This window comes from Poecilia reticulata, chromosome 11 (assembly GCF_904066995.2).
Source record: "Poecilia reticulata chromosome 11, P_reticulata-male-v2, whole genome shotgun sequence".
Classification (NCBI taxonomy): domain Eukaryota; kingdom Metazoa; phylum Chordata; class Actinopteri; order Cyprinodontiformes; family Poeciliidae; genus Poecilia; species Poecilia reticulata.
Window position 1 is genome coordinate 17,655,783 of NC_088840.1, and position 18,606 is coordinate 17,674,388.

Below are 18,606 nucleotides of genomic sequence, written 5' to 3' on the forward strand. Positions count from 1 at the left end.
TTCATTAACTATATTTCACAATCAAACAACTATTATTGTTCATCAGCAATGATATAAAACAAAAAAACACTTCCAGCTAATTTTACATCAAGTTGCTGAAAAACTTGGCAAGACAGTACAGGATGAGTGGGTCTTTTATTGTGAAAGTACCAGGAATTACCGGAAGCGCGGTGTGCGCTCGATTTGAGCCACTCACAGAAACTGCCGCATCCGCATTGCTTCCTTGTTTACGTGTTTTGTGGGAATCCTAACTTTTAGAGGGCGGTTTATTCTTTTTGTGGAAGGCCGTAGAACGCCGTCACCAGATTCTCGGGTAAGTTGACCATTAAGACTTTACTTCTTTTTGTTATTCATAGCTTTAGCGCTGTTGGTTAAAGTGGTGTTAGCGGTTAGCCTCGTCTGTAGACGTCGCCACCCAGTGATCCAGTTAGCACTCACAGTAACCTACAATATGTTCTGCTTTTATCGTTCACGCTCTTATTTTTTTTTACACTTGTAGGCACAGTTTAAACAAAAATTATGTGTTATTGTAGTTACAGAAAGTTTTGCCCATCCTATGTTAAGATTCCACATACCCAGAGTTAGTCAACGTGGCTAGTTTTTAGTCCAGTTTTAACAGGATTATCTTGTTATTGATGAGGTTCTGCTTGTCTGCCCAGATCCAGACCCGAGTTTCATTTGAACCAAGTCTGGTTTTCTGTCTGAATGGCCACAGCATCTGAGGAGCCTCCAGGTCTTCAGGGCCACTCTTCCAGTAAGTTCAGGGCTGATTTTCACATATATTCTTTTATTTTTATTGCGTAATTTAAGCCAAAAGTTACAAGTACATGATTTGATTATACGTAACTCTTAAAGTTTGTCTAGGGTAAATATTTTCATCATCTGAGAAGTCAGTGCTCCCTCCTCCCCCTTATCTTACTCCCTCTGGCTGAAATAACTTAAAGAGACATGGTTCTTTTAGCTATCAACATATCTCTGACCTCAATCTGAATCTTAGGAAGGTTTGTCCCATGCCTTTCTTTCAGATATCAGGTATTCCAGGGGTTTCTTGCATATACAACCTATTTCAAGTATCTCAGAGCATCCCAAAAACATTAAACAATGGGTCTCTTGTTTCTGCCTAGGTCTCCCCATTTATTTTTTTTATTTTTCTGCAACAAACTATTTCTACATTCTGACTCGTTCAGCTCTGTGCCTCAGAGCTGGGGTAAAGTTCTTTTCCTGGAATGCTGCATTGTGTTTACACCAAACATCCTCTGTTCTGGTGTAGAAATATCTAGTTTTAGACTCATCTGTTTCAAAGAGTAGCCCTGGCCTATGTTAAAATTATCTCTGTCAAATCTTTGGTCTTCGCTTTTTTTAATATTTGAGATTTGATCTTTTATTGTGTGCTGTTAGTAAGAAACTGCAACACTTAATGCAACTGCCTTTCCAGCCCAAAAAGACAGCATTGAGTTTTAGATATTTGTTATCATCTCTTCTACCGTTTGCAAATTACATAAAACAAAATATCAGGATTAACTTTTAGGTCCTTATTGTGCAGCCCGTACTGCGTCCCTTTGGACACAAAAATGCATGCCATGAAAGTATTAATTGCACATTCTCTAACTTCTTTCTTTTTTTTCTCTCTTAAGTTGTCAGTTTGCATATCAAATATTCATGTTTTTTTGTTCTTTAATTCAGTAAGTGAAAAAGAAGTTATTTATTTTTATTAAAATACATTTTCCAGTCTGATATATGTATAGTTGAACTTTAGTGGGAAAAATTGTCTCTAAATAAAATACTAAAATAACAAAAATGCCCTAGAGTTTATTTTTAATTTATTTTTGATTGTAAATATTCAACTTTTTTTTTCTGAAATTTTAATCTCTTAACTGCCAGTAAGAAAAACACAACACAAACACAAAGGGTTGATATTTTCCCCCCAAAACTAAATTGCAAATTTGAATCTTGTAGGACTAGTATTACCCAAGCCCAGAGCTGTGAAAAAGTTACCAACTTTAGTTATTTTGATCGTCTATTTTTTATGTCAAGTGGTTTTGAAATCTGTCAAAAAAGTAAATATTTGGTAAATGGAAAGTTTCATTGTTTCCTGCAAGGGAAACAATGAAACGGGATATTTTGTAAGGGCTTCAACACAAAGCAATGAAAACAACTTAAAAACAGAAATCAAACTGAGATGTTACTATGTTAAAAAAATAATTCTGAATTGGAGTCAATGATATAAAAATGCTGAAAGGAAACCCATGAATCTATGTAGGGAAATTAAACACTGGAGGAGGAAAAAAGAAGAAAATTCCCCAGTAAATCATATCTAATCAAACAGTGTTTTCATTGTATTTACTGACCAATACTAAGTAAAACTTTATTTATATAGCACATTTCAAGGTAAGAGTCACAAAAGGCTTAAAAAAACAAAATAACAGGTAGCCAAAACAAAAGTAACAAAGGCAGATTTAAAAAGAGTCGCTGAGCCAGAAACGTGTCAGATCCAATCTAAATGGGTCACACCTAATCACATGGGAAACATGTTACTTCCGACTGCAGTCCGAGCTCAAAAAGCCCAAAACACAACAAATTATTTTTAAAAACTGCAGATTTCAGAATTAATAATAATCCAATTATTATTTACTTAAAAAAAAAAACATTTGAAAAGAGAACTACCTGTGCTGGAGACACCTGTCTGTGTTTCAGTTTCTAGAAAATGTTTCTTTGTTCCTCATTGGCACAGTTTGAATTGGTTTTTTTAATACTGGTTTAATTCCTTCCACTGCACTCAAAGACCTGACGGGTCAGTTTTGGAGGGCACTGTCTTCTCTCAAAGGTAACGAATGAGGTTGGTCTGCATGTTTGTGTTGGAGCCCAGCTGCAATGTCTGCTTTTTATTGTAAGGAATGACAGTTGAAGCTGTGTTGCACAAAATAATTACGTCCAGTTAAGAAACTGCCTTTGCTTGGTTACCTAATTGTCCCCATTTTTTTTTTTTAAACGATTTTTACGTAACATGTGTTTCTTCCCTCTTCTGCCTGCAGACTCGACTGGGAACCGAAAAAATGTTGCTTCAGAGGTGAGCCGCAACACATTAGCTGGAAACTATCAGTTGGGACACATAGACACAAATTACCTCGACAGTATGGAGTTTAGCAACATTTTGCTGACATCCCATCTTCTCCTTCCTGTATGAAACATAAAAATGGTGCTTATTGCTTCAGACTCAAGATTTCTTTGCCCTGCCTGACTTTCAGCTGTCTTGTGTTTGGACTGACAGGGTCCGAGCATTGGCACGTCTCAGGCCCTGAAAAAAACCATCGGCCATCGGGGAGTTGATCCCACGGGGGAGACCGTCTACAAAAAGGTGCCATTATAGATAGTAGCTCTTTAAGAGCCAGCAGAACTTCTTAGTGTCTGGATTTCAGCTAGTGCTTGTGACATATAATCTTATAATCCCTTGCAAAAGTATTCACCCCTTCAGACCAACGAAAAGTAGTATATAATTGTGAAGTGGAGGGATCATGATGCATCGTTTCAAAAAGGTTTTACTGATGAAAATGTTAAAAAGGGTCAATTTTTTCTTGCCACCTTTCAGGTTTGTGAGGAGGATAGCAGCTTGTAGATTCATCCACATGAACGGTGGATCTCCAGTTCTTCCAATCTTATCTTGGCACGCTTGTTTTTAAATCATGTCCTATCTGACAGTTTAACAAGCAGAATTGATGTCTGAGTGCCAAAAAGAGGCCAGACACTTTTACTCTCACAAATGGAGCAATGTGACTTTTGCTCTGATGCTTCGCTTGATGTACATTTAGAAAAAACTCTCACTTTTTTAGAACTTGCTCCGTGATTGTGTCAGTCGCGACGAACAAGAGAATAAAGAGAAAGTAGAACAGGTGGTGGAGAAAGACCGAAAGCTAAAAAAAAATAAGAGAGGAAGAAGGATGTAGAGAATACATAGGATACATTCAAACATATCTGGAATCTGTTTCTACGCCGGCGGAAAGAGAGAAAGAAAAACGAGAAGCTAGATAACACAACAATGAATATGCATATCTAACAACAGCAAATGCCACTGAAAACTGCATGGTGCTAATTAATGGAAGCTGTATTTAGCCCAGCATAATGTATCTGTAAACACCTGAGTTCGCACCTGACTGAACACCTGCGTGGCTGCTTCTAATTAATGCTCTTAATGCCAGCCTTGTCAGTTCAGGTGCGTTGCCTTTGGCAGTATTGTGGTTTTGTCACACTCTTTAAATCTTTGGCTATGCTTTAAACAGTCTGAGAATTTCAACGCTTTAGATATTGATTTATAACCCAGTTCTGCTTTAAACTACTTCCTGGTCTGTCTGCTGTGTTCACTTATGTTCTCCAACAAACCTGTGAGGCCTTCATAAATAAGATTAATAACTATTTACTAATATGGCGACTTCTGCAGCCACTTTGCTGCTGTGGATTTTATTTTAGGGGTAACCGAGGCTGAGTACAAATGCCTGTTAACGCTTTTTAAAATCTAACTTGGTGATATTTAGAAAACCATGCTCCCACTTCACATTTATGCACTACTTAGTGTTTGCCTGTCAACATAAACAATCAAAAATACTGTGAAGTTTGTGGCTGTACTGTAACAGTGGAAAAGTTCAAGGAGTATCAATACTTTAACAGTGCTGGAGTTTAAAATTAAATATGTTTCTATCTTATCAAGTTTTATTTAAATGTGGCTTTTATTATTAGTCATTATTATTAAGCTGATTATTGCCACTGTAATAAGGTCGTTCCTGAGATGTATTCTTCTATCAATGGTATGATTTCAACGTTTCACAATTTCAAATGTGTATAAATTTATAGCTTACATTCATAAACCATCGGTAACATCTAGTCTTTTATCGTACATTGAAACATGCAAGTATTTCCTTCTATCCAGACAACATCTTCCACTCTTAAAGCGGCCATACAGTTGGGCATCACACACACGGTGGGCAGCTTGAACCAGAAACCTGAGAGAGATGTGCTGCTGCAAGACTTTGAAGTCGTGGAAAGCATCTTCTTTCCCTGGTGAGTTTGGAGAATTATTTAGCAAGGAGTTTGTTGTCTCATGCGGATCAATTTCTTTTTATTTGTTGTCTGTGTTGAGAAAATTAATGTCCCGGTTTTGTCATTTTCTGGCAGCGAAGGCAGTAACCTGACACCGGGTCATCACTACGGAGACTTCAGGTTCAAAACATACGCTCCAATCGCCTTTCGTTACTTCAGAGAGATGTTTGGCATCCGGCCTGATGACTACATGGTATGTCTGTCCACATTATTCAGGATTACTGAATAATGAAAAGAATGAGGATAATGGGTAACCAGAGAGCAATGGAGTTTTGGCACGAGAGAGGCGGGGCTTTTTCCACCTATTAGCGTTACTAATTTTAGAGTTGGTGTTACTATTTTTAGAGTTAGTGTTCTTTTTCAGTTCTTATTGTCATACTTTACTCTGATTTATTTACAGTATTCTCTGTGTAACGAGCCTTTGATCGAGTTGTCGAGTTCCGGGGCCAGCGGATCTCTGTTCTACCTCTCGAGTGACGATGAATTCATTGTTAAGACAGTGCAGCACAAAGAGGCAGAGTTTCTTCAAAAACTGCTTCCGGGATACTTTATGGTAAGATCTGATTCAATGCACACTTTTCTCAAGCTGGGTCTCAGGGTAGACGGTCTTGCATGTGTTGAATTTTTCCCAACTCATAAATGCCTTATTTGCATCAGAAGGTAATTACCAGGGTTCTGTCGAATTGAGGTTGAAGTACTACATTCCTTTGAATCGGCTGAGTCATAAATACAGAGGATAGGATTGAGAAATAGCGTAGTTTAAGACACAAGATGTGTTGCAGTATACTTCTCTTTGTAGTGATAATTTTCTCCTGACATATTTGTAACAGGAAACATGAGATGATTAAAAAATACTGTTGATTTTCCTTTCAGTTATCTGATAAGATCAAAGTCTATGCTTATATTGTTGGCTTCAAGGAATAGAACCACAATGCAAATAATGTGTCATTGCAATATTTAGTGATAACACTGACTGACCATTTACCATTTAATACTGGCTTCACGTGATTTTTCTAATAATAAAATACCTAGTGGACCAAATCAAAACCTCTGTTGTAAACATGCCCATATTCTACAATTATTTTACTCTAAAGAGATTGACAAGAGAAATAACTTTGTGTAGAAAAACTAAGTACACCCTACTTTGCTTCCATATAATTTAAGAGAGCAATAATTAGCTTACTTGATGATCTTCATCTGTGTCTGCTTCTAAGGAGGCAGGATTTTGGTCAGTTTGCTGTTCTGGAGCAATTAGGTGTTTAACACAATGCCAAGATGGAAAGACTACAGCAATGATCTTAGTGAAGTAACCAAGAGATTCTATACAGGTGGAAAAATCTTATATGGTTCACACTGTTATCAGGAGGATGTTTCAACATATTTCTGATTTTCTACAATCAAGGATGATTTAAAAATAATCTTATATCTTACAGTAAAGATTGTGTCCTGACACACAAAACAAAGGAGAGTATTTTTCTTTACTAAGGGTGTCTTTAGGTTGTACAATTGTTCAGATGGCCATCAGGAGAACTCAGACTAACTTACAATTAGGGCTGAAACAATTAATAGGGTTCTTTTGATTATTGAAATAATTGTCAACAAATTTAGTAATTGAAAAATTGTTAACTGGGGTATGCAAACTCAAAAATGACAACTGCTGAAAGAACAACATACTAAGGGCAACAATTAAGCCAAAATTGTACAAAAAACATTTGCAGTTAAGAATTTACCTTTGTCTGTGAATATGTTCTAAACTCCTTAATCAAAGGATTGTGGCAAAGGGTTAGCTTTTTTTTCTCTACAAACCAAAAAAAAAAACAACTAAACACCTTTTGCTATCCAATTATTAATCGGTAATCCAAAAATATAGATCAGCCATACATTATTGATGCTAAGTCAAGCACCGGGGGTTGTTACAAGTATTCTTATCTGCAGATTCATCCTTTGCTATAAATGATCAGGCGTATACGAAAGGAATGCCTATGTTATTGCATCTTTGCAATAAAATTTATATTTTCTCATTTTAAAAAATGATTTGAATTATTTTCATTTTTTAAATGCATTTCTAATCTTGTATAAAAATGGTTTAATGAAAAACCTGCAGTATGTGCCAATGTTTTATTTATCTGATTAATCAATAGATTAATAACTAAAATAATTATGTATGTTTGGAAGTAAATTTTTAATGGCCTTCTTCTGTGATTTCTCTTCTTCTGTAGAACTTGAACCAGAACAAGAGGACATTATTACCAAAGTTTTATGGGCTGTACTGCGTCCAAGCAGCCGGTAAAAACATCCGCATTGTAGTAATGAACAATCTGCTGCCCAGTTCGGTACGGATGCACGTCAAATTTGATCTGAAAGGCTCCACTCATAAGCGACGAGCCAATCCCAAAGAGAGGGAAAAGGCTGTTCCCACATTCAAGGACCTGGATTTTATGCAGGACATGAGTGACGGTTTATTCCTGGAGGCAGACACGCACAATGCTGTTTGTAAAACTATTCAGAGAGACTGTCTGGTAAGAATATATAAATAGTCTACTATTAGTTTAATGTGGGTGTTTTTCATGACTTGGTTTGTTCGACTTGGTTTCAGCTGTTGCAAAGTTTCAAGATAATGGACTACAGTCTGCTAGTGGGAATTCATAATTTAGATCAGGCCTGTCGAGAGCAAAATACAGAAGCAGCAGCAGAAGGAGCCATGAGGCCGCAAGTCCAGAAGTCCCTGTACAGCACAGCTATTGAGGCCATCCAGACTGAAACGGGAGGAGTGGAGCCAGTGGACCAGTGAGTGAAAATGAGAAGGTCTTGAGTTCTGGTCAGAAGGTTACATTCACTTATGGACATGAATGTGGTATTAATTTGGGGCTTTAAAATGCTATATTTCAATTTTTCCAGGTTTCAATTATTATAAACCGCATAATTTAATATTAAAAACAATAATTTCAAGCAAACATATACATTTAATATAGATGTAATCTAATTCACATGTCACAAATTACATATAGTGCTAAATTCATACCGTCCTATCGGTAGTTTCAAAGTACTTAAGTTCATTTAAATGACATGGTTTCTCAGTACAAATCTGGCTATTAAATCTATAAGGGTGGGCGATATGGACCTGCAACTTTATGACAGTATTTTGTGGTACTAGTGTACCATTGTAAACTATTTCTTTAGATTATTATGTAGCTGTAGTACAGCAATCATAGGCCCACAAACCCATTAATTGGAATTTATCGTGGCAATGATAAGTTAAAATTCTTATGAGAAGAAATATTTCATAACTGATACGATAAATGCCCACCCCTATTCCAAAAGTTCACTATTACCCTGCTTTAACCATTTCAAGACTATTTTTGATATGTGTTTAGGTTCATTGTCCTGTTAGAATACCTACCTATGTCTATGTCACCCTATAAGGAATGAAAACTGGTTTATGGTGTTCAGAAAACCTTGGAAACCACCAAGGTACAAATTGGAAACGTCTGCAGTTAAGCCAGTTTCATGTCTCCATAAACTGACACAAGGTCCAGACAGAGATCACATATTCATCCAACAAGAGTAATGCCAGAAACTTGCAGATGACTACAAAAACTGTTTAGTTTCTCTTCACCTTGTAAGGTGACATTTAACCAGATGTGAGAGAAAATTTATGTACATATTTGAGCTTTTATGTATGATTTTTTTTTTTAACCCATGTCTGGTGTAGACATTCCATGCTGAAAAAACCCCCAAAACAATTCAAATGCTCCATTGAAAGCATTGAAGAAGGTACAGTACATAAACTTGATTGAGAATAAAACAGTGTACTAATTGTGTTTCATTTTTCAGGACCGGGGGGATCCCTGCACGAAACTCGAAGGGCGAGAGGCTGCTGGTGTACATTGGTATTATTGACATTCTGCAGTCCTATAGGTGAGTGTGCATGTTTGTGTCTTTGTTTAGTAAATGAAAACCAAAACACAGCCTTCATGGAAAAAGCAATACATACACAGATCAGTTCAACAAAACGCTCCTAGATCATTTGTTTTTTAGCAGCAAGACTCGAAACTCACACACACAAATATTATAAGTTTACAGAAACTTAAAACTTTGGATTGGGCTTAACTAAAAAAAAAAACTTTTGTGCAGACCCTGTGAACAGCTTAGATGAAACGGAAACCTATGTGTTGTGTTAAACTGGGTTCACTTAGCATGAATGAAGCTGTGCACAAAAGCTCTCAGACATCCCTGAGCTTCATTTAGTAAATAAAAGGTTTTGTTTGGTTCTGTTCATTTCACCCTGTTGCCAATTATTTTCACAATTTTGACAGTTCTCTCTTGTCATACTCAAATTTTTTTTGAGTACCAAAGAGAGCCAATACTTAAGGTCATCATTATGAAATGGTGTAGTTATATTTGCAAAGTTTATGGTGAGCTGAGTGGAAGGGCAGCGTGTTGGTGTGAAATTGAAAATCTATGAAACTGATATGATTGATTTTTGCTGTATATTTTGTGTGAATTGTTTTGGTTGAATCTACACGATTCTAGAATCTGCCGCTTCTAGAATCGTGGTGGTGGCAGCATGTTGGTGTAGCTCTGATTTGTTATTTTTGTAAACTTTGTTCATAATTTTGTGGTTGAGGCTTTGGATGTTTGGACAATTGTTCCCTCTGGTTCTGGACACTGTGCAGCTGGAATTACTTTTCCTCTCAGACTGCTGCTATGAAGCATAACTATTGCCACAGTTTTACAACTGGGAGCACCTGATTAGCATCTCAAAAGCTCTGATAATACCTGAACTGTGACGCCAAAGCAGAGGAGTTCAAAAGGAGAATTCATGGATTCATGGAATAGACAAGGATCATATCCACAAATCCAGTATGTCTCTGCCAGGCTTCCTAACCAAACGGCCAGACAGCGATCAAATCGGCAAAAGCAAATGATGTGGATTAGCAGTGGCTGCCTACTGTTGGTGTCGATGTGGAACATTTTCTCTGCTGCCCAGATTTGAGCTGTTTGCATTGTAATGGCTATTATGAGACTGCCATAGATGACCAGTCTCTTCAGTCAGAGGCCTCTTCATATTCATTACAAGACTGACTGCTATTGAAGGTGCTTCCTGTTCATGGCATCACTGTTCACAATGACTGTTTGAAGATACCTGGAAGATATGAGTTATGACATTTAATTTTCCTTTGACGTAAAGTGTTTTTAAAATGAATTGAATGTTGAATTAAATTAAATGTGTTTTGTCTTGTCGCTTAAGTAACAGGCCTTGGATCTGTGTTTGTTTTGTTTTTTGCAGATTAGTAAAGAAACTAGAACATTCCTTTAAATCCTTGGTTCATGATGGGGTGAGTAGTTTCAAGTTCTTTGTCGGTTTGTTGTGGATGAAAACACAGGTTTGAACATAAACCTTTTCTCCCCACTCAGGACACTGTATCGGTACACAGACCAAGTTTTTATGCGGAGAGATTTCAAAAGTTCATGAGCAATGTGGTTTTCAAGAAGGTGCCAGGTAAAGTTTATGTTAAATCACTGTAAAAATATATATCCATATCCCAATTTTACAACTTGAGCTCCTAATTTGCTCTTTACTATCTTGCATGTAGTAAAAGCCTCCCCAGTTAAAAAGCGTCGTGCTAACGGTCCTGCGAAGAAACCTGCTGGCTCTGGGCTCTATCTATTGACTCAAGCCAGCTACCAGCAACCTTCACTCCAACATCAAGTCAGCACTGACACTAAGGAGGACACCGAGGGAGTCATCGGTAAGAGAAATAAGAGCGCAGCTGCTTCAGTTGTACTGTGGGAAACAAAGTTTTGCTGATAGCTGAAAACATGTGTTGGCATGTGAAGTGGTGCTTTCATAATCCAGTAATACAAGTTTATCCTCTTCTCCCACCCAGGCATTCAGTCTGGTCGACCTGACCTCCTCCTGCAGAGCTTACCCCACAGCGGCAGTGCTGTCAACACTCCTACAACTCCAACTTTTCTATCTCTCACTCCCACAATACACACTCTGTCTCACTCTCAGGATACCTCAATGAGTGAAGGAGAAGGTGGAAGTGAAACACCCAGCAGACACCACGACAGCAGCACCCCCCAGAGGTTAGATGGAGCCTTTCATCTCGGTTTAATTATAAAGAGCAAGTAATTCTCAACAAATCTCACGTCAGCGGACTTCACAAACTGGTCCAATTCAAATCCAGTTACACTAGCTCTGAAATGTACAAACGCCCTGTAAAAATGCCAGGTATTTCTGATGTAATAAAATATACTATAATTATTTTTAAAGTTTTTCCATGTATAGTGTGATATATATTCTACACAATTCAAGAGAGACATAATTTAGAAATCTAAAAAATAAAAAGCTACATTATCCTGGTTGCGTAAATATAAATAAATAGCCTTTGGTTCTTTTTCAGCATTAAGTCTTGAGTTCACAACATCCATCATAATAGAGAATCTGATTGTGTTCAGAGAATTATCCTTTCTCCAGCTAGATTCTTGATGTATGAGGTTGAAGAAGAGTCGGTGAGTTGAATTCATAAATTCCATTTATTAATACCAAAATACAGTTGGTCCAGCCGTCCAGGTCCTCATAGTAAGGTTTTTTGTTAATAAAATACCTAAATACCACACCTTTGATTGATGCCAGTTGAATCAACAAAAGTCCCTTAATTGTTTTGAGGGGTCAAAAACAGAAGGTCAGAATTTTAGTTGTTATGCTGAGTGTATAACTGGAGACTCTACCATCAGTTTCCAGGGTGTTCATAAGCAGTGGAATACCAGATTCAGGAAACTACCAATCAGAGTCAGGAGAAAGGTTTTAGCACTGTCAGTCATGGTTTTAGCGCTGTCAGTACACACTACTTGATGTGCTAATGGCGGAGAAAGAACTTAGTTACAGAAAAACTGTTTATCTGCCATCATCGAAGCTGTAGATTGGCAGAAAACAAAGAGGTAGTGAGGGAATGACTGGTGCCAAGACCCGCCTCCTGGCTCTGATTGGCTGTTCCTAGTTAGCATTGGGAGAAGGCAGAGGAGATTTATTTTATTTTATTTTTTTCCCTAATTTTTCCCTTCATACCATACTGTCACAAAATAGTGAAAGCTTTGACAAATATGTAAAAACTTTTTTAAGTTGCATACTGCAGCATTAAGATCCAACGGTGCAAAATGTTAATTATTTCCATTTGTCAACTGGTCTTAAAATGTAGATCAGGAGTGTATAATTTTTTTATCTCCTACACGTCTGCTTTGAGACCTTCAATTAACTCTTGATCTGGCCTTCTGCTTTGGGCTTGTTTCCAGCCGTGTCAGGCAGGTCATGATTCAGTGAGGAATGGATGTTTTAAAGTTTTTCAAGAAAGTGTTAAGCATCACTGCTGGTAATAAGAAAAGTTAGCTTCAACCCACAGCTAACAACATAAAGTCATTACATAAATATAATTAATGAACCAACCAACTGCTCCCTGTTTGACAAATAAGAACTGGCTACATACTTCATATGAGAGAAAGTTACATTCCAGCGCTAAAAGAATGCTGCTGCTTAGCCAACTACTTAGTCAGAAATGCACCATGAAGGTCCTGTTGTTTATAGAGTGAAGTGTGCATTCTTTTATCATCTATTATCTTTGGGTGGACTTTCTTATGGAGCATCTGATATTTTTCCCCACTTCACACATGGATGCTTGCACAGTGGAACAGGAGTGAGCTCATTCACGTGTGATTGTCATGAGTGGATAATAACAATAATGATAATTCACTCATAAGAATAACTTCACCAACCCTATAGACCTGTAGGAGTCAGGACAGAGGAGCACAGAGAGTGAGAGAGGAGGGATCTTTTCAGGAAAGGTGAGTCTAGTAAGTAAGGTTAGCCACCATCCAGCAGAGGTCACCCACTGGTCATCCTTAAGAGAGCCAGTTGATACAGGAATAAAGATGGCGGGCCATTCCTGAATATGAATGGTCCATACAGAGTCTTATGTGGAATGCAAAATGCCCTTTATGCCGTTCTGTTTTGAAATATAAACATTCAGCAAGCTCCTTAAGGTTCAACTTAAAGTGAGTATTCAACCGAGCAGCATGATGAAGCAGCATCAACTGCTCCGTCAAGCATCAGTAACTCAAAAATTACTATTGTGCTATCTATGAAGGCGAAGATGTGATACCAGAAAAGTAGAGGGTATTATGCAAAAAAATTGTAACATGATGGGAAAAACCATGACGCCAATAAGCATGGTTGAGTTTTGAGGGTTGTTGAGTTAATTACCTTAATGGAGCAAAGTTTTAACAATCCTTCTAGAGCAATGGTTCTTAACCTGGGTTCGATCGAACCCCAGGGGTTCGATGAGTCGGTCTCAGGGGTTCGGCGGAGCCTCTGCCGCAGAGGTAAAGACATGCTTGTGTAAAGTCGTGATGACACGCCCCCCTTTGCCATCACTTGCTGCAGAGGATCACGTTACATTGCTTTGCCAATCAGTGCTGCGGAAGAGCACTGATTGAAGGAGCTCCACTCTCAGCATGGATTTGAACTTTTGTCTTTAATTACTTCAGCAAAGCTCACAGTTTTGACCAAATTCTATAGTCTAAATCTGCTCCTTAGTCGCATCTTTTCGGGGTTGGTACTGCCTCTAGTGGTGTGGGGGTGGTTACACAGCTAATTTAATTACATTACTATATCAGAATACCACAAAGTATTTGGGGGAGGGGGGGTTGGAATAAGAGGGGTTCGGTGAATGTGCATATGCAACTGGGGGGTTCGGTATCTCAAAAAAGGTTAAGAACCACTGCTCTAGAGCAACCACAGACTGTACTCCTGCATGAGAATATCATACAGGAGTATTGAGTTTCACATATTTTATTCTTTTATTTTTCTATTCTGCAACTTCAGATGTTCCTGTTTTGTTAGATTGTATAAATATGTCTCAGTTTAATGATGTAAGAAAACAATAACTGTCTGCATGTCCTACTAAAAGGCATGCAGTTCTAAATCTGACAAATGTCTTGAGTGAATCACACTTGCAAAACATTACTGAAAACAAAGGAGGTACTGGTGGCCGTAAAAATCTTTGCTTATAAAACAGAGGCTGGATGTTCCCCCCCAGTTATGTTGACTATGTACAACTTCCTTGAGTAAGACAAGTTTCTCTGAAGGCAAACATCCTAGTAACCCAAAAGTGCCTGTAAGCAACTGAAAATCCTTTAGTGCACGCTGTCAGCTGCAGTCCTGGCTGCATTAGACATTGGGTGAGAAAAGACTTCACAATCTCACAGTCATGCCAATTGAAAAAGACTCTGCGTCTGAGTCACAACAGAGTAATAAACAAGTTTTCGACTCTTAAAAACAAACAATATTATTTGATGCTTCCACCCAACAAGTGACTGGCCATAGCAGCCATCTTATTTGAAAGTGTTGTGCTTCATGATAACACAGTACTGTTAGAATACAATTTAATGAATAAGTATTTGTAAAATACAGCAATGCAATTTTGTGGGGTTTTTTTTCAATGCTGTAAACCTACATCTTGTGTTCTATATATAAAATCCAATGGCTTCCTAAAACTTCTACACAGAAGGCAATCTGTCGACAAAAAACGAAATTAACTTCTCAGTTCTTACTAGCTGTTTGAGAAATTTTGTACTCACCTATTACGTTTGCCTACATCCTGTGGATATCCTGGGGATTTAGACCTTTGTCCTTAAAACCTAGTGATGCTGGATAAAATCTGGGCTGAACTGTTCCCCTTCGTCGTCTTCCTCAGACCTGCAGAGCAGATTTTCTTTTAATTCTTTTACTCTGGACAGAAAGGCTTGAGCAGACTCCTTTGGGTTTGGGAGATGTCCATTAGTATGTACTGCAGGTCCAATGATAAGTCAACTTTGTAGTGACAAGCAGATCTCTGAGGTGAAGGCTAGGGCTGACAGCTTTGATGACGGTTTCAATTATTTCATTCTCAGAATATCCCATCTCGAGTCCTGACTCAATCTGGTTATTGAGACTGGCGAGATAAAGCTTGTCTTTAAGTCCTCATTCCCCGATCTTGCTCTATTTATTAAAGTCTTTCTTTAATGTGACCATAGGTACTCTGTAGGTTCCAGGAGGATTTGCCTTTGTCGCCAATTACTGCCATTGTGCTCACCTTTGCCCCCAAAGGTCCAATTTTCTTCTCCAGGATGTGATGTTCTTCTTGCACCTGCTGAAGTTGCTTGTGTTCTTGCTCAGGTTTTTTTATAGGAGCATTTTCTGACTTTTGAGATTCAGGTTCAACTGTTTCATGCCCCTTGAACCCGTTTCACTGCGCTTTAGATAATGGCACACTTTGATGAGTTCTGGCTTCTCTAAAGTTCATAGTGTTGTGATGATTTCATCCAGTACTTGCTCCACGTAGACTTGCCTGTCACGTCTAGGTTCAGTTCTTGGGTAGGAAGCTTATTTTATCTCCTGGCAAGATTATGCTACACATGTGACGGCAGAAGCACTGATTAGTGTGCAATAAAGTGTCTTTATTCTGTGAAAACAAAAATCAGCTTCTTGAGTAATGGCTTCGCTGTGATGCTGACTTAACTGTTCACCTTATGCGTACACTGAGTTACTAATGCGTTTATGCTATGCAAACAAAGGCTAGTTCACACAGCAGGTGTCGATACTCAAATTCGATTTTTTTTTTTTTTTGGTTGTTCACACTACTGATTAAAGTAGTATGAGTAGATGAGACTTAATGGACTTAGAAGTGTCCATCAGACTTATTTCATAATTATAATTTTCAGCTATTGTTTATGTCAGCTTCTTCTGGTGCACAATTATGATGCATGACTCACGTTAATGACATAACAGCCTGGATAAAATACGACTACAGACGCTTTGAAAACAATCGGACATGTATCCGCATTTGAAAGTGGCACATATCGGATTTTTTTGGGGGGAAGAAAAGATCGGAATTGGGCCTGCCGGGAATCTGAATATAGGATTTGGACTTCATATGCCTGCTGTGTCAACGTAGCCTACTATTTTAGTAATTACACAGTTTGTACATTTTCTGTTACGTATTACGCACAAAATAAAACAAACTGTTTACATTTCGTGGTGCTTTCGTTCGTGCACAACAATAATAAAATGAATTCTGATTCTGGATCATCATACACAATCATGAACTTAGCTTAGTAATTTTTACTCGCTGTGGACCAGTGCTCGAATAAATATATGATATTGTATACCTTGTATACCCTATCACCTATAATCAAGGGGGAAGCAATCGTTAACCTGCCTAACTTTTTCAAGGAAGCTAACGGTTGATAACTTTTAGAGCAACGGCAATTAACGGTTACACTAACAATAGTTAGCATTTCGGCTAGCAGCAGTTAACAGTCAACTGTAGTACACAGAAATATCTCAAAATAGAATCGATACCAATAAAACACTGTCCGGAATTTACAGACACTTCTAATAATGGTTCTTATCTATTACTTCTGCACTCAGCCCACCTGTGAAAACAGAAATTGAGAAATCAGCTTCTTGAGTAAAGGCTTCGCTGTGATGCTGACTAGTTTGTACAGTTTACGCTTACACTGAACTTCTTCTGCATAATTCTGGATAGTCAGTCGCGTCATTGTGCGCCATCTTCTGGTGGTAATTGGTACTGCACCAGAAATCACTTCGTCTTTGTTTTCAGATTTCAGTCTTCTGATCAAGAACCTATTACTACAGAGGATCCAATCCCACTCAATGACATGGCTTCCACTGAAAGAAAAGGCACTGTAAGTAAAATTAAAATTTTCTTTATGTCAGCTTTAGCTTACCTTATGTCTTTTTAATCAAACCTTTTTTCCCCCACAGGCATTAGATGTGGAACAGAAACCAGGATTCAATGAAAATAAAGTTGAAAGTGTTCATGAGCAACACTGAATTACTTACAAGCCCTCCATTCCCATCCCTCTCTTTGTCTTCCTTGAGGTACCAGGACTAACAAGTCCTTGTAGTGAATCACTGGGACCAAGCCGGACGTTTGTTTATTTTTTGTTTATGCTCCTGTTCGTTTGCACATTGATTTCTGAACAGATGTGTTCTGACACTAGTAAATGTGGGAACATTAATGTGATGGTTAGTGAACACTATCTTTCTCTCCCAGGAGTACCTGTATTCAAATCTAGTCATAATATTTTATTCTTATCCTAATTTAAACCAGCATTCAGAGTGACTTCAGGATTTTTTCTTTTATTCCTTTATTTGTCTTCTTGGAGGCCATTCCTTATTTTGTATTTGCCAAATCACTCTTGCAAGTTCTAATACAAACGCTGGTATCTATCCTATTGTATATTGTACAGAAAAAGATGGACGTATCCAAAGTGACATCAAGGATTGTTGCAATTTTCATATCTTTAGATGTGATCACATTTTGAAAATAACTGAAGAATATTATGTATTTAAGAGCTGTCTAATCAAAAAGTGTGAATTGAACGAAAGATGTCAATAACTTACGTTTATTTTTAATAGGAGCTTCTTTTTAGAAAATCTGGGACGTTTTACGCCTCCTAATGGCCAAGAAGTGGTGTTGCAAGTAAAATCATTCTCTATTGGCTTTACTTTCAATACTCAATAACTGGACACATTTTCTATAAACAGTTTATAGACCTCACCTTAAGTGGCTGAAGTTGAATTATGATTTTTTTTAAACATGATTTAGTTGCTTTAAAGCAAATCAATACAATGTATATGTGGAACACTTTTTTTGCAGCAGATGTTTATGTTGAAAGGAATTACTGTTTTCATTTATAATAAGATGCAGTTTTTTTTTCTTTTTAAGCCTTGCTTTAAATGTACATAATGCTGGGGAAAGTCAGGACTCTCAGCTTTTTATTTAACCAAATTTTCTAATGCATCTATATGACTTCAAACACTGTGAATCCTAACAACAACTTCTAATGCTAAGGTCAAAACTATATTTTACAAGAAGGTGATTGTTGTTTTTTTATACTTTGAATAGATGTGATCAAATGTAATTGGTGGATGGTGAAGAAGCACCTCAACAAACACTGATCTGGGGTCTGTCTCATAAAAGACCTCTGATCTGAATCTTGTACTTTGTGTCTTGAATTCGTTCAAACAGAGGTATTTTTACACGAAAAAGCAGTTTCTCTTGAATCATGTGACTGGAACCAAAAAGTAGGCAATGACATTATTATAAGCTGGTACAATCATTTTGTTTTCTCATGGATGTGGTTGGTTTGGTTTGCATAACATTACTCTGACAGGTGTCAGGTGATGTGCATGAAAGCAAAAACATTTTTACAGAGGTGCAGATGCCAATGTTTGAGATTTTCTCATTGATGTTCACCTGACCTTGGTGCAGGGTTGTCCATCCCTGTGAGACACATGCACAGACACTCTTTCTTCATGATATTGGAAATAATGTAGCTGTAAATGTTTGCAGTCTAATCAGATACTTACACTGTTCTTATATAAAGTCAGTTTTAATAAAAAAGAAAATACTGCCACAGGACTATTTTCTCTTATTTTTCAAGTGTATT

At 37.6% G+C, this 18,606-nt stretch overlaps 2 protein-coding genes across 3 annotated transcripts in view; one reads left to right on the forward strand and one right to left on the reverse strand.

Annotated features, from left to right (window-relative positions):
* The window catches only part of LOC103472719 (uncharacterized), a 29,258-nt gene extending 12,606 nt beyond the window's left edge, over window positions 1-16,652 (reverse strand). The window contains exons 1-2 of the mRNA XM_008422534.3: window positions 16,564-16,652; window positions 14,728-15,590 (exon numbers count right to left, since the gene is read on the reverse strand). The gene's annotated coding sequence lies outside the window, so the exon portion shown is untranslated. The remainder of the gene's footprint in view (window positions 1-14,727; window positions 15,591-16,563) is intronic.
* LOC103472720 (phosphatidylinositol 4-phosphate 5-kinase type-1 alpha-like) lies at window positions 154-18,573 on the forward strand. Of its 2 annotated transcripts, XM_008422536.2 has the most exons (17): window positions 154-313; window positions 660-754; window positions 2,783-2,824; window positions 3,033-3,067; window positions 3,269-3,355; window positions 4,919-5,049; window positions 5,164-5,281; window positions 5,489-5,641; window positions 7,308-7,607; window positions 7,685-7,875; window positions 8,923-9,006; window positions 10,379-10,427; window positions 10,507-10,591; window positions 10,686-10,841; window positions 10,980-11,181; window positions 16,752-16,836; window positions 16,916-18,573. In XM_008422536.2, exons 2-17 carry the CDS (start codon window positions 706-708, stop codon window positions 16,982-16,984), a joined length of 1,836 nt encoding a protein of 611 aa, XP_008420758.1. In that variant the 5' UTR covers window positions 154-313; window positions 660-705; the 3' UTR covers window positions 16,985-18,573. The 2 variants fall into 2 exon arrangements, with proteins under 2 accessions (XP_008420758.1, XP_008420759.1); XM_008422537.2 differs by lacking the exon at window positions 2,783-2,824.
* The last annotated feature ends 33 nt before the right edge of the window (window positions 18,574-18,606 follow it).